We start from the raw sequence: 14,483 nt of genomic DNA, 5'->3' as shown, positions 1-14,483 counted from the left end.
ACCTCCTCCAAAGAAAAACACTTACCAAAATGCACAGATACGGAATACAGATTAGTGAGTGTTTTGACAGTTCCATTGGTACCTTGCTTGGGACAGATTTGTGTGTGTTTGTGTTACATTTCGACTGATTCTATTGATTTACAATCTGAAATGTATTCAAATATCAACTGGTAGCAATTAAACCTCTGCAACACCTTTCTAGGCGCCACCAGAATAATTTTCTTGTGGAGTCTGCCAGAGCGAAGCTGTGAACTGCTGAATTGCTAATCCTTTTTTGAAAAGGTGGAGATGCTTTGCCTTTGTCCTGCATGATACTTAGCAACTAAGTGCTTTGGACCAACTTGTACCGATGAGTTCTCAATGGTGAGTAATTGGAGAGTGGTTGGCAACACCCATATAGAAGCGGCCAGATGTGTCAAATCAGAGTGGTTGCTTTCAGGTTTTGTTTTTCCAGTTTCTCAATTATTGATCACTAATTCCATTCTCATCTTTCTTTACAAGTAAACTTTTAAGTACTCGAGACAAAATGTGGCAGCCAAAAAGTCATGTTTTAGGGAAAAGCATTATATAAATTCTTTGTAAATGTGATGTATTTTACAGAATACTCTCAGCTTTAGCAAAAGTTGATGTGGAAACATTTATATTAATGTAGGCTGTATAGCTCAAGATGGAATCTCCTGTCAAATTGATAGATGAGACTCAGCTGTTGTGAGTGCCGCCAGCATTATCACATTGAAACCTAGATGAGGCAGATGGAGGGGCTGTCTTGCATGACAGACACCCAGTAGCTAGTCTCATATTCATAGAATTCACAAATCATAGAATTTACAGTGAAGGAGACCATTCGACCCATCGAGTCTGCACCGGCCCTTGGAAAGGGCACCCTACTTAAACCCACACCTACACCATCTCCCCGCAACCCAGTAACCTCACCTAACCTTTTGGACAATAAAGGGGCAATTTAGCATGGCCAATCCACCTATCCTGCACATCTTTGGACTGTGGGAGGAAACCGGAGCACCTGGAGAATACCCACCAGACACTGCGGGAAAGTGCAAACTCCACACAGAGTCACCCGAGGCTGGAATTGAACCCGGGACCCTGGAGTCACAGTCTCAAATACATTCAAATTGACCTGTCAGACACATAGCCATTGACAGTCCACAATGGCAATGTTTTCACAGGTTTTGGGTTTAACACTCAAAAAAATCATTTAAAATATTGCAACGCACTTAGTTTTACAGGTTAACGAACAATGCAACAAAACCACAGGAATAACTTAATTGCAGTGTTAATGTAAGCCTACTTGTGGCAGTAAAGATTATAGAATAATTCAGTTCAGCCGGAAAAAAAACACAGGAACAGGAAAACCACAATATAGCTGGCTCAGTACAATCTTTAGACTCAACTTGCCTCCATATGCACCATCGGAAAACAAGGGAGAAAAGGACAAGGCCATGAACACATGGTAAAATGGCGCACACCTTGCCAGGGGGCAATTGCTCGCATTGACCATGGGCTCAGGATAGATTTTTCACATCACGTTCGGGTGTTCACCAGCACACCTCTCCCTCAACTCCAGCAGCACCGGAGGCATCAATGACACACCGCAACCTACTACCACCACCCCCCCCCCCCAAACCACCACCAACTCTCCCCCCCCCCCCCAAACCACCACCAACACCGCCCCCCCCCCCCCAAACCACCACCAACTCCCCCCCCCCAACCCAGATAACAGGCCCACCAGTACCCCTACCCCTGCAGGAACCAATTACAGATTATTTATACCCACCATAACAAAAAAGGAAAAATACAAAGAAAATACACAAGAACCCAGTTCTAAAAGGATGTTATACATATACCATACAATGCAACATAACCCCAACCTCAGGCACAGAATAGAACGATCATCATTTCACATTCATACAGAAAAGATCAGCAGCTTTAGATTCGGAAGATCAGTGCCCTCAGCCCTTCCCAACAACCGAATCGAAACAGTGTAAAAAAATACTACCAGGGGCAGACGGTCACAGGATAAGAGAGGACCAGGACCCAGCCAAAGGTCTGTATTCCTCTGGCGTACGCTTACCACTGAGAGAAAAGAAAACAAACTACTCGCTCAGGCAAGTGAATGTCAAACCATAAGGGGGTAGATATCAACCATAGCACAGGACCCAGATCAACCCCAGGCCCTCATGCATAAAGGAGTCTACCAACCAAGAATATTCAAACACATCAAAAGAAAAACACAGCCTCTAATAAGTGTCTTCGAGAAGGGACCCCCCCCCCCAAGCATAATGGGACAGCAGGATACCAACACCAGCACCAGACCGGGATTAGTTCTGCACACTCTTGACATACGGGAGTCAGTACACTTAGCACATACCCAAGGCCTACCATACAGCCGGCCCTGCACCTCACCAAGAGCAGTGCACCAACTCCACTAACACTAGCAAAAGTCACACCAGCCTCAACTGGGGAGACCCAATCACCGAAGAGAAGAATCATCAAGATGTCCAATTAATTGGACATCTTGGGAGGTGGAACCACCCATCACCCCGCCGTGGCTCCACTCACCTTCATTATAAACGAGTTAAGGGGTGTCTAAAATGTACTCCCTTCTCATAACTGCAAGGATTACCACACATAAAAAAACAGGAGTAAGACTGTACAAACCATGTATCACATTACCAACTCGATATGATTTTTGTTAAAACATGATAAGACAACCCTCGCCCTCATACTCAGACCTCACCTATCCTTAGGAGAAAAGATAAAAAGAAATCAACAGCATAATCACAAGGGAGCAAAGTCTAGATTATTGGTGAACTGCAGGATAATGAAACCACCGTATGTCATTTGGAAAGGCCAAAGCCATGACAAGATCATAAAGCAACCCTCAGGATCTCTCAAAGACTCCATCGAATGAAGTGCCTTCACCTCTGCCGTGCCATGGGGGCACCTCAACCGGGTACAGAATAATACAGGACCAGTGGTCAGGGGGCCACAACAAACCCCAGCTTTAAAAACCAGATGCAATGTGCCCTGGCAAACCTCCTTTGCCCAGCCTCCAAGATTGCTAAAGTACAGCAGCCAATTTTCAAACTCAATCGGGAACTCGCCTCCCACATCTTGAAAGAGACTTGACTCGCAAACACCTTCTCCGGCCCCATTTCCCAAATCAGTCAGGATAGACAACATACCAGGCAGCAGGATTTCCATGAACCAAAGGCAGCCACCCCCCCCCCCCCCCACCCCCCTGCCAACTAGGGAAACCACTATCAAATACCAGGATTCTCTTCTGCATTTCCACCATTCTCCCAAGGATACTTCATTGTTAATCAAAGCACTGAAGACCTGCACCACAGAGCGGAGATCATTAACCAACGCATCATTTGCAATGGCGGCCATCATCTCGGTGCCGACAGTGCCGACAGCACCGCCAAGGCGCTCCCCAGCAAAACTGCCACTGCAGGCTGGACAGCCATTCCCAACACTCTCAATCAAATGAGGATTCTCTCTCGATTTAACTCGGTTCTTCATCACCAAACTCCAACCCGGATCAACCCGTGCAAGACATATATCCCCCCAAAAATGGAATATGCATGAGAATAAAATAAAAGATTAAAAAAGTAGAGCCATAGTTCGTGAAAATGCAGCTGCTCCCACGCTCACATCATATGATTCCTCCTCCCCCACCCGCACCAGGTGACCTTTTCTAGCATTTTATCTTCCCATATCTTGCCTTTTTCAGACTGTAACTCACAAGAAATCAACATGGGACAGCACGGTAGCATTGTGGTTAGCACAGCTGTTTCACAGCTCCAGGGTTCCAGGTTCGATTCCCAGCTGGGTCACTGTCTGTGCGGAGTCTGCACATTCTCCGTGTCTGCGTGGGTTTCCTCCAGGTTCCTCCCAGTCCAAAGATGTGCGGGTTAGGTGGATTGGCCATGATAAATTGCCCTTAGTGTCCAAAAAATGTTAAGTGGGGGTTACTGGGTTACGGAGATAGGGTAGATACATGGGCTTCAGTAGGGTGCTCTTTGTAAGGCGAATGGCCTCCTTCTTCACTGTAAATTCTATGAAAATGATCTACCACTGAAGACATATTTGGGAGTTCCATAACTTGGAATGTGAACAATGCATATGATACCTGGTTGCAGAATTGTAATCATATTTCCACGTACCAATTATACATAGTCAGTGCAAACACTTATAAAAGACAATAGGCCAACTGACAGGGAGGGGTACACACGAAGCAAAATACCTAATTCAGTGGTTTCCTGGAGAGCATGTGGTTGGTCAATGCATGTTGCTATACAGGCTAGGAAATGCACCAAATGTGATCCAGGCTTGATACTAGGTGACAGCACTGATTCAGTTTAGTTTGTCTTTGTTTTGTTAGCATGTGGCTCCTAATGAGTGCAGGGTATTTGCCCTAGGGGCTAGTCAGCATATGCTGATGATGCCGGAGATTTATAGAAAATCCGAGAGGGGAAGCACGGAGGACTATTTGAAGAACTAAATATATTTGAAACAGCTAGAAGGACAATACAATCTAATTCACTCATGCAAAGAGACTGAAGTCTTTGTTCCCAGTTCAGCACCAGAGGTCCAGGAGGATAAGAAAATTTATTTAGAGGAAGTTAAATGGCAGAATGCTGCAGTTTAGACGTGGAAGTTAGAAATTGTGGGATCCATCTACCTATAACTTGATACACATGCAGAGCAACTAAATTGAACTAGATAAGCGAAGCTTCCCATTCGCCTTGCATGAAGCAAGCAAACTTTCACATTTGGTCAGGTCTCCAGGTATTAAATTCCTCTCCACCAATGGTAAATATTGCACAAAGCAAACATAAAAAACTATCCAGCTATTCCTCAAAAGACTATCCAGCTATCCAGCAAATGCACAGATGCATTGTTAGTTTTCATTGTATTTCTATTTGGAAAGGACAATTAGGCTCCTTCAGCAGCTACTCATTTAATATTTTCTGACTTGTATAATACTCATCGCTGCAAATTAAAAATATTTACACCTTATAGATCACTACATCCATTTGTGTTCAATCATTTTAATGTTAATTATGCAAGATTCCAATATTAGTTTTTTGAATAATCTGTATTCATATTATTACTGTTAAAGAAAAGCTCATCTTTTACGCTAGCTAATATTTGAGCACATATAACCTTGTTCAAAATTTCACCTTATTGTGCTGAGGGAGTGCTGCATTTTTGAAGCTGCTATCTTCAAACAACAACTAAAATTCTAACCAAGGTCTGCCTGTTCAGCTAAAACATCCCATGACAAAGAGCAGCAGGGAATTCTCCTCATTGGTTGGTTTACATTCTTTCCTCAACCACCACCAACAGATGAACCTTATCTTAATTTAATTTGCTGATCATGAGAACTGTTGTGCACAAATTGGGTGCTATATTCCTCGAAGTATTGGTTGCAAAGCACTTTGGGATTTTGACTAAAATGAGCGTGAGGTCAGATGTAATGCCTGGATCTGGTATGTCTCTCTTGTGGGGACCATGAATTGGATTAATTTGAATTGGATTTTGGAGCGGGCAGGGAGCTGGATTAGGGGTTTGCCCTTGTCGACACTGAGCTCTGGCTTTGTATCTCTGATAAAGTTTTTTTAAACCATGAAACCATGTCAAAGCAAGACTTTCCCTTTAACTGAACGACACTGCTTCACCCCATACCCAATTGATGACTACTTCAAAATAAACTGCATAAGAAGTCACAAGTCAAGTTTTGCTCAACAGTTTTTTTTTTTTTAATTCTGCAAATTAAAGCTATGGCAGGGAACAAACAAGACTAAATGTACACCAAAGATGTGGGGACACTGCTTCTGTTAGAATGTGTATACTTCAAATAAAACGTCAGCTCAAAAGCGCATAAACGAAATGCTGACCAACCACAAAATTGAGATTACATCAGAGAAGCAGAAAAAATACATGTATAGTTTCTAAATTCAGCCTAAAGTATACCCAATCTGGAACACTCCAGCCACACGAATAACTTGCATTTATGTAGCGCCTGAAACATAGTAAACCATAGAAAGAAAATGTTAGGGCATAATTATAAGCCAATACCTTATCAAAGGAGAGATTAGGAAAGGCAGTTCAAAGCTTGGTCCAATGGATATGTTTTGAGGATTTTAAAGGAGCCAAGACAAGCACAGGGGCTTTGGGGGGGAACTCTAGAAGCTGGGGCCTAGACAGCTGAGTGCATGGTCACCAATAATGGAGCCAAAGTTGGAAAAGCCTGGAGTTAATTACTAATATTGGGCAGGAAAAAAGTGAGGAATGGGACATAAATTTTAAATTCAAGACGTTGGAAGATTGGGAGCAAATACAAAGCACTGGCGTGAAGGGTAAATGGCTAGCATATACACATGCAGCGCACTGGATGAGCTGAAGTTTACTGAGAGCCAAGGTCAGCCAGGAGAGTATTGAAATAATTAGGTTCGAAGGTAATAAAGGTTCAGGTATAGGAAGAGGACAACTGAACGGATGGGTTTCATCTTGGTGACAGAGGTCCATGAACTCCTCAAACTTGAATGAGAGTGGGCGAAATGGTCTGTAGTGAAGCAAAGAAGCTGGTGTTAAACTGCCACCACTTTACAAGGGCATCATTTGAATGATGGGATAAAATATTCCTTCTTCTAACAACACATCTGGGCTTAGCCAATTCAAATTACATATAATGGATCGCCTTTAGCATTGGGAACACAGGAACATAAGGAGGCCATTCAGATGCTTGAACCGGTTTCATCATTTGATTAAATCATGGCTTATTCAGACCTCAACATCATGAATATCGATTAGATGGGATCATCAGGAAAGTCTCAGCTGGCTGTGGCTCTTCTTTCTTTTAGAGAAAAAGCTGAGGGGTGACATTCCCCGGTCATCCCTTTTGATGAACATCCATGGATGCTCTTATAAATGCTTACAAAGGAGAGGCCCTGCTTACAGTTGAGGATCATGTGCATACTATTCCAATAAATTTATACCATTGCTTCAACTCCCAATGCCCAGAACAAATACGGTTATTTAAATTGTGAAAATTTCAGTTTACTTGACCCAGAGTAATAACGGGTGTCCACCGGCAAGATTCAAAATGAAGAGAAAGTAGATTATGAATTTAATAGTGTTGGGAGTACAAGCACATTCTGGCACTCTCATCAGAGAAGTTATGTAACTGAAATGAACACTCCATGGGCAGCACGGTAGCACAAGTGGATAGCACTGTGGCTTCACAACGCCAGGGTCCCAGGTTCGATTCCCCGCTGGTTCACTGTCTGTGCGGAGTCTGCACCTTCTCCCCGTGTCTTCATGGGTTTCCTCCGGGTGCTCCGGTTTTCTCCCACAGCCCAAAGATGTGCAGGTTAGGTGGATTGGCCAGGATAAATTGCCCTTAGTGTCCAAAAAGGTTAGGAAGGGTAATTGGGTTACGGGGATAGGGTGGAAGTGAGGGCTTAAGTGGGTCGGTGCAGACTCGATGGGCCGAATGGCTTCCTTCTGCACTGTTATGTTCTATGAAAAACCTCAATGCAGTCACTTTAAAATTGCCTGCATTATTGTGATGCTATACTAAAGGTTAGAGGTTTGAACACTTCCAAAAAAATATTGCTAAGCAAGTGCATCACTGTATTCAACCAGTAATATTAAAAGAGAAAGGGTGGAATTCTCCGTTTGCAGAGACATGATTTTAAAAATCGAAACCAGTGGGAATGATTCTCATGACATATCTCCCAGAATAAAGCAGGGTCAACTCTTGCACAGAATGATCAGCTCGTCGAGCATTTTCATTGTCCAGTGCAAAATACTGAAGTTTGCCAGCTGATTTCCAAGTTCTCAAGCTTCCACCAGACAGGAGGCATTACCACAACAGCACATGTTTGGAGAGAACAAGGCCACAATTATCAACACTCGTGCTCAACCAGAAGAAAAATTGCAACAGTAAATGGGCATTTTACTCCCGTGTGTCATAACACATACCAAGAAGAGACATCACGGTTAATCATTGCCTTTTAAATTAGTCCTTGGTATATAAGTGACATAGCAAGGAAGTATTTCTTGCTCATCCTAGCTGCCCAGGGCAATAAAATCAATCACAATCTCAGGATGACCTTCTTATCCATACAAACAGGTGCTCATATAAGAATAATGGCTACTTGCACGAGATACTGAGGGGAATATCCCCAGGAGAGAGAAGAGAGAAATAGTAAGGAAGTAAAATAAGAAAAACAATTATAAAGAGATTGCAATTTAATAAATCACAAAGATTTGTAAGTACTATTGGCATTGGAAAAGTAGGACATCCAATGTATGTTTACCAGTCAAATAGTGAAGCTTCTGTTCAGTACTTTATTTCTGCAGCCACTCATTAAAGCATGCTTGGCAGAAAAGCAATCAAAATTACATAACAAAGATTAAGATTTTGGATAACTGGACAAAATAACAGACAGTAATCTTCCATCATATTGAGGGAGAGAAAAAATGTGAACAATGATGTAAACTAGGGAATTGGCCAGTAATGTGCAAGCTTAATAGCTGTTCAGTACACAGGTTTTCTCGTAGAACATGAAAACTTATCTATTGTTAAGACTGTAAAAATGCACACCCCAAAATAACACTGAGATCTCTAAATAACTTGCATTGAGAGAGCCAATCTGAAAACACAACCGTTCACAAATTATGAGTTCAGACAGCCGTCAGTTCACCAAGTCTCTTTTAACTTAAAACATGGGCACAGCTTTACATCACACTGTTCCAAGTACGTTCTGTATCTGAGCGTGAAGACTATAACTACCAACAGACTGTTGCAGGAATCCTTTTTGTGCATGCCATTTTAAGCTGCTGGCCCGGCTTCCAAAAGCAACCCTGCTGACAACACATACCAGAAGATGTGCACGTGTGCCCCTAGGAATAGGATCCACTGTATAGTTCGGTAACTGCCATATCAAAGAAGGTGGCTTTGTTGGATCTGGTTCTGGGGAACAAGGATGGTCACGAGTGGAACAGGTTTCAGATGGGGAACATTTAGGGAGCAGTGATCTTAAATATCAAAGTTTAGATTACCCATGAAAAATGACAAGGAGCAAGCTGGAGTAGAAATACTAAATTGAACTTTGTGGGTTGAGAACAGGACTAATCTGGATAAAGGCAAAAATGTGATCAAATAATGGGTGTCCTCCAAGGAGAAGACATCCCATGAACATTCTTACAAGGGTCAAAATTGGTACAATAAAAAACAATGGTCCATGGATGGTGAAAGAAATGAAGTAGATAAAGGGGTGTAATACAAATGACAGATTGACAATACACGAATGCAGGCTGAATGTAGAAAATTCAGAGGGGAGGTGGAAAAGGACGCACGTGATGCAAAAGATTGTGACCATTTACAAGAACAAGGGCTATTGCAGTGATTGCAACAACTGCTGAAGTAGCTTCCTGCTGAGCACTGTGGGGAGAAGTATTCCCCTGGAATTGCAGATTATGGTTAAATGCACGTACCCTGTGGTTTCAGAACTGGAAAAACAGACATGATCTTCTCAGTCTGGTAGCTGCAAGAGAAATGCTGTGAACAAAGGAGGCCACTATACATTGCCACCATCATCAGTGCCACCTAGGAATTTGACCATGTGAGCAGACATTGTCTATTTAAACTGCTGGGGGAAAATGGCTGCCTGCAGAAGCTGCGCAATGTGATCTCCTCTTTCCATGACAACATGATGGCTAAGGTCAGCTACGAAGGGGGCAACATCGGGGCCATTTGAGATCCAATGGGGTCAAACAGGATTATTTTCTGATACCACTTTGGCATTTGCTTCTCTTTGCTGCTGTCTACTCACAGACTGGAACTGATGGAATGCTGATCAGTCTGGCTCAACTGAGATCCAAGTCTCCTCATCAGAGAGTTGTGCTGTGCTGACAATACTGGACTAACATTCCACACTGAGGAATACTTGCAGCAGTAAATGGACATGTAAAGAGTTTAGTTTGAACATCAGCATCTGGAAAACAAAGGTCATGGTCCAGGATGCTGCCATATTGCCATCCTATGAATCTGTGGAATTCACTACTCCAGAATGTGGTGGATGCTGGGATATTAGAGTAAATAGACAGGTTATGGAGAACGGGCGGGAAAGTGGAGTTGAGGCCGAGGTGAGATTAGCCATGATTGTATTGAATGGCGGAGCATGATCGAGGAGCTGAATTTCCTATTAATGTCCCTAGTTCATATCATATAAGCATTGACAATTTGATGCTAGAGATGGTGGATAGCTTCACATTTATGCTCAACAATCAATAACAACATGTCACTTGATGCCAAAATTAACACATGCATTGCAAAAGCTGCAGCTATGAAGTCCAAGTTGAAGAGTGTGTGGAACATGAGCAACCTGACTGAAATTGCCAGATGCTAATCTACCAAGCCTGCATCCTCAGCACACTCTACAATGACGAGACCTGGACAACACATGCTCAGCAAGAGAGAAGGCTAAATAGTTTCCATCTTTGCTACCTCAGATGTATCCTCAGCATCCCTGACAGGACATGGTCACTGACTCAGAGGCTCTGCAGTGTGTCATTTCCATCAACGCAAGTCAAAGACATCTGTGCTGGCTCAGTTCATCTCTTGGGCGACAGCCATATATCCAAGGACCTTCTATACAATGAATTGACCACTAGGTCATGGTCTTTGAGTATCCATATCTTTGCTACAAGGAAACCTGTAAAGCAGATATGGAAATGGTGGACACTGACGTTAACAACCTAGATACAGTCGCTGATAACCACGAGCTCTGGAGGCTGTTTGGAAGGGCATTGGGAGAGACGTGCAGAAATTCAGCTGCCCAAAAAGGGGGCCCAGAGAAAACATGCACCTTCTCAGCCCATTGTTTTCCTCTGCAGCAAATGTGGCAGGGACTGTCATGCCAGAGAGGGGCTCCCTAGCCACACCTGGCAAAGCTTAGCACAGATGACCACATTGCAAATCATCATCTTATGGGACAGAAGTCTGCCATAAAAAACAAGCAAGAAGATATTGTCAAGGCCATAGAGGACAGTAGTTGAATGGCTAGGCTAACAAATGATAGAGATATTAAAAGACTGGCTGTGATGGGCAGCACGGTTGCATTGTGGATAGTACAATTGCTTCACAGCTCCAGGGTCCCAGGTTCGATTCCGGCTTGGGTCACTGTCTGTGCGGAGTCTGCACATCCTCCCTGTGTGTGCGTGGGTTTCCTCCGGGTGCTCCGGTTTCCTCCCACAGTCCAAAGATGTGCAGGTTAGGTGGACTGGCCATGATAAATTGCCCTTCGTGTCCAAAATTGCCCTTAGTGTTGGGTGGGGTTACTGGGTTATGGGGATAGGGTGGAGGTGTGGACCTTGGGTAGGGTGCTCTTTCCAAGAGCCGGTGCAGACTCGATGGGTCGAATGGCCTCCTTCTGCACTGTAAATTCTATGATAATTAAAAATAGATAAGCCACCAGGTCCAGATGGGATGCATCCTCGATTGCTATGGGAGGTACGGGTGAAAATTGCAGAGTCATAATCTTCCAATCAATTTTAGTTAGGGGAGGTGCTCAAGGGCTGAAGAAAATCAAATATCACATGCACTCTTGTTCACAAAAGGGTGTAAAAGATAGATAAACCCATTAACTACAGGCCAGCCAATTTAACGCTGGTGGTGAGACAGCCTTTAGGAACGATATTATAGGACAAAATTCCAGGGCAAAGAAAGCCAACATAGCTTTTAACTAATTGAGTTTTTCAATTGGTACAAGGAGTGTTAATGAAAGTAATGCATTTGATGTGGACTTCTAAAAGGTGCTTGATAAAGTGCCATATAATAGACGAGTGAGTAAAACTGAAGCAGATGGAACAAATAGGGGCAGTGGCAGCACCAGCACAGATATGAAATTGGCTAAAGCACAACAAAACAGAGAACAGTAATAACTGGTTGGTTTATTTAGAATGGAGGAATGTATTGGAGTTCCCCTGGAGATGGCGCTGGGACCACTACTTTGCCTGACATATTAATGAGTTGCATTTTGGTGTACATGATACAATTTGAAAATTTGAAGCGCAGTGAAAGGTGAAGATGATGCTGATTAACTACAAGAGGACAGAAGACAGGCTGGTGGAATGGGCTGATGTATGGCAGATGAAATTTACCACAGATAAGTACAAAATACATTACCGTAGAAGATAGAGGCAATAAAGAACACAAGACAATATAAATAAAAGGTTTCTAAAATCGACATGGGAGCAGAGTGGCCAGAGGATATTTGTGCACAAATTGTTGAAGGTGCACAGCAAGCTGAGAAAGTAGTTTAAAACATATAGGATTTAAGCGTTCTAAATATAGTACAAAAGAAACAAGAAGATACAACGGCCCCTTTATAAAACACTGGTTTAGGCACCTGATTTATCATACTATGTGTTTACATACCTCACAAAACCGCTTTAACCTTCTTTTGTTGTCTTAGTCTGATCCCACAAAATGCATCTCTCACAACCCTTTGTGCACCTTGTTTTTCCTTTCTAATGTTTTATCTTGATGCCAAGCTCCCTGTCAAATTAGTTCAAGCACTCAATCTCTCTGGAAGGAAACTGGTCCCAGCTATGTTCAGGTGCAACATCCAGCCTGTAAAAGTCCCACCACCCCAGAGCTGGTCCAATGCACCAGGAATCTAAAGCTTTCACTCCTGTGCATTTGCTCAAGTCATGCAGCTTTGCTCAAGTCATGCAGCTGTCTGCTCCATCCTCCTGTTTCTGTACTCACTAGCACATGCCACTGTACGAATCCAGACATTACTACCTTCTGACTTGCTTGTTAATTTCTTTCCTAGCTCCTTAAAATCAGCCTCCAGAACCTGATCCCTCTTTCTACCTGGACCCTGGCGCTAAGGAGGCAACATACCATCACAGAATCACATCTGTGACTGCAGAAACACTTGTATGCTCTCCTAATTATTTACTGCTCTAACACTATTGGTTTGCTGATCTCTTCCTGTGGACTTGATTGTACTATCCAAAGGAATCGTCCTCATCAATATTCAGATCAGGAATACCAGTAAGGGAGCAAGATGCACTCAGGGGACTTGCCTGGTCCTTCTCAGCCACTCAGTGCCTCATTGCCAGCACTCTCATGTCCAAACACTAACCATCTCTAGAAACATGCTACCTGCATAGCTATCAGCCTACCGAATGCACCGCTGTGAATCCAGGTGCTGCTTAAGTGCCAAAACCTAGATTTAGAGCTCCCCCAGTTGCCTATACTTCCTGCAAGATGATCAGGACACGAGTATCCTGGAATTCAAAAATGGCACAGAATGTGCCTTTAACAGGACTGAGGTGCCTTGCCATATTCCACTATTGATGACAATATTTATTAAATTTATCAGAAATAAGATTTTTTCAGTCTGAAGTTTTACATCATAAAACTTCAAAGATTTAAAACCTCAGCCATCTGACCACCTGGTTTAATTATTCTGGTTCCTAAATCTTAGATCCTTACCTTTTTACTTACCCTTGATCATGACCTTGCTTCCCTCAGCTCAGCTCCCACTCCTCTGCTCTACCTTCACCTATTCACTATTCCACCCCGTGATTGCTTTGCGACGCTCTATCGCTCCCTGCTCTGTTATTCATCAGCCTTGATCCTCCTACGATGATGCTCTCTCAACACTGCATGCAATATCCTTCAGTTTCCCCTACCCCTGCGCATTTCTGTTAATGACTAGGCAAAATAATTGCCAATTGCAATGGAAGGAAATAAATGGAACATTTCTCCAACATTTACTGGCATAAAGAACACCATTTTAACTTCATGCTGCCCAGCATAGTCATCCCTCAGAGCAACTCACCTGTCATTTTTCCTTTGAGTATTGAATGCAGGTTACATTTAAATAAGCATACATACAACGAGGGGGTGGGGGCAAGGAGAGCACAAAAAGGAATGGTTAATCATGACACTTATTGATTTGGTTCTGTTTCCAGATTGTAGTGACTCGACTCCTTCCACCAATATCGATCACTATCATTACATAAATAACCTTGCAAAATTTTCAAATACAATTTCAGAATGGGGCATTAACACATTTAAGTGAAAAACAAGGCAACCTTCGAGATCTTGTTCTCAGCACACCATTCCACTGGACCACACAATAAAACATGATTCCTTTTGCAAAGGCTTTCAAAATATCAAAGCTGTTTCTTACCTGATATAGGATTAAAGGAAGATTAGAAAGGTCATCATGATTCCCAGAGCAGATCAAAGGAAAAAGGAGAGGAAAAAAAACAGAATTAAAGGCTTGCTTCAAATCTCAAACACTTGCCACTGTCCTAGAAATAAAATCAGCAATTAGGCCAGTTTATTAAGTGATCAGTTATATTAGAGTCCTGGTGAAATAAACCACAAGCTGGTTATCTCCCATAATGGAGCAACAAGGGTTTCC

The 14,483-nt window shown here is 42.9% G+C and overlaps 1 protein-coding gene across 2 annotated transcripts in view; it reads right to left on the bottom strand.

The window, feature by feature from the left end:
• The window catches only part of LOC140428172 (TSC22 domain family protein 1-like), a 260,710-nt gene that overhangs the window by 160,105 nt on the left and 86,122 nt on the right, over positions 1-14,483 (bottom strand). The window contains exon 2 of one of the 2 annotated variants that reach the window (XM_072514328.1): positions 14,149-14,246. The exons of the other annotated variant lie outside the window; for it this stretch is intronic. Coding sequence (XP_072370429.1) covers positions 14,149-14,201 — 53 coding nt within the window. The 5' untranslated portion in view covers positions 14,202-14,246. The remainder of the gene's footprint in view (positions 1-14,148; positions 14,247-14,483) is intronic. 2 annotated transcript variants of the gene reach the window in all.

This window comes from Scyliorhinus torazame, chromosome 8, assembly GCF_047496885.1.
Source record: "Scyliorhinus torazame isolate Kashiwa2021f chromosome 8, sScyTor2.1, whole genome shotgun sequence".
Classification (NCBI taxonomy): Eukaryota; Metazoa; Chordata; class Chondrichthyes; order Carcharhiniformes; family Scyliorhinidae; genus Scyliorhinus; species Scyliorhinus torazame.
This window is presented reverse-complemented; position numbering and strand designations above follow the sequence as displayed.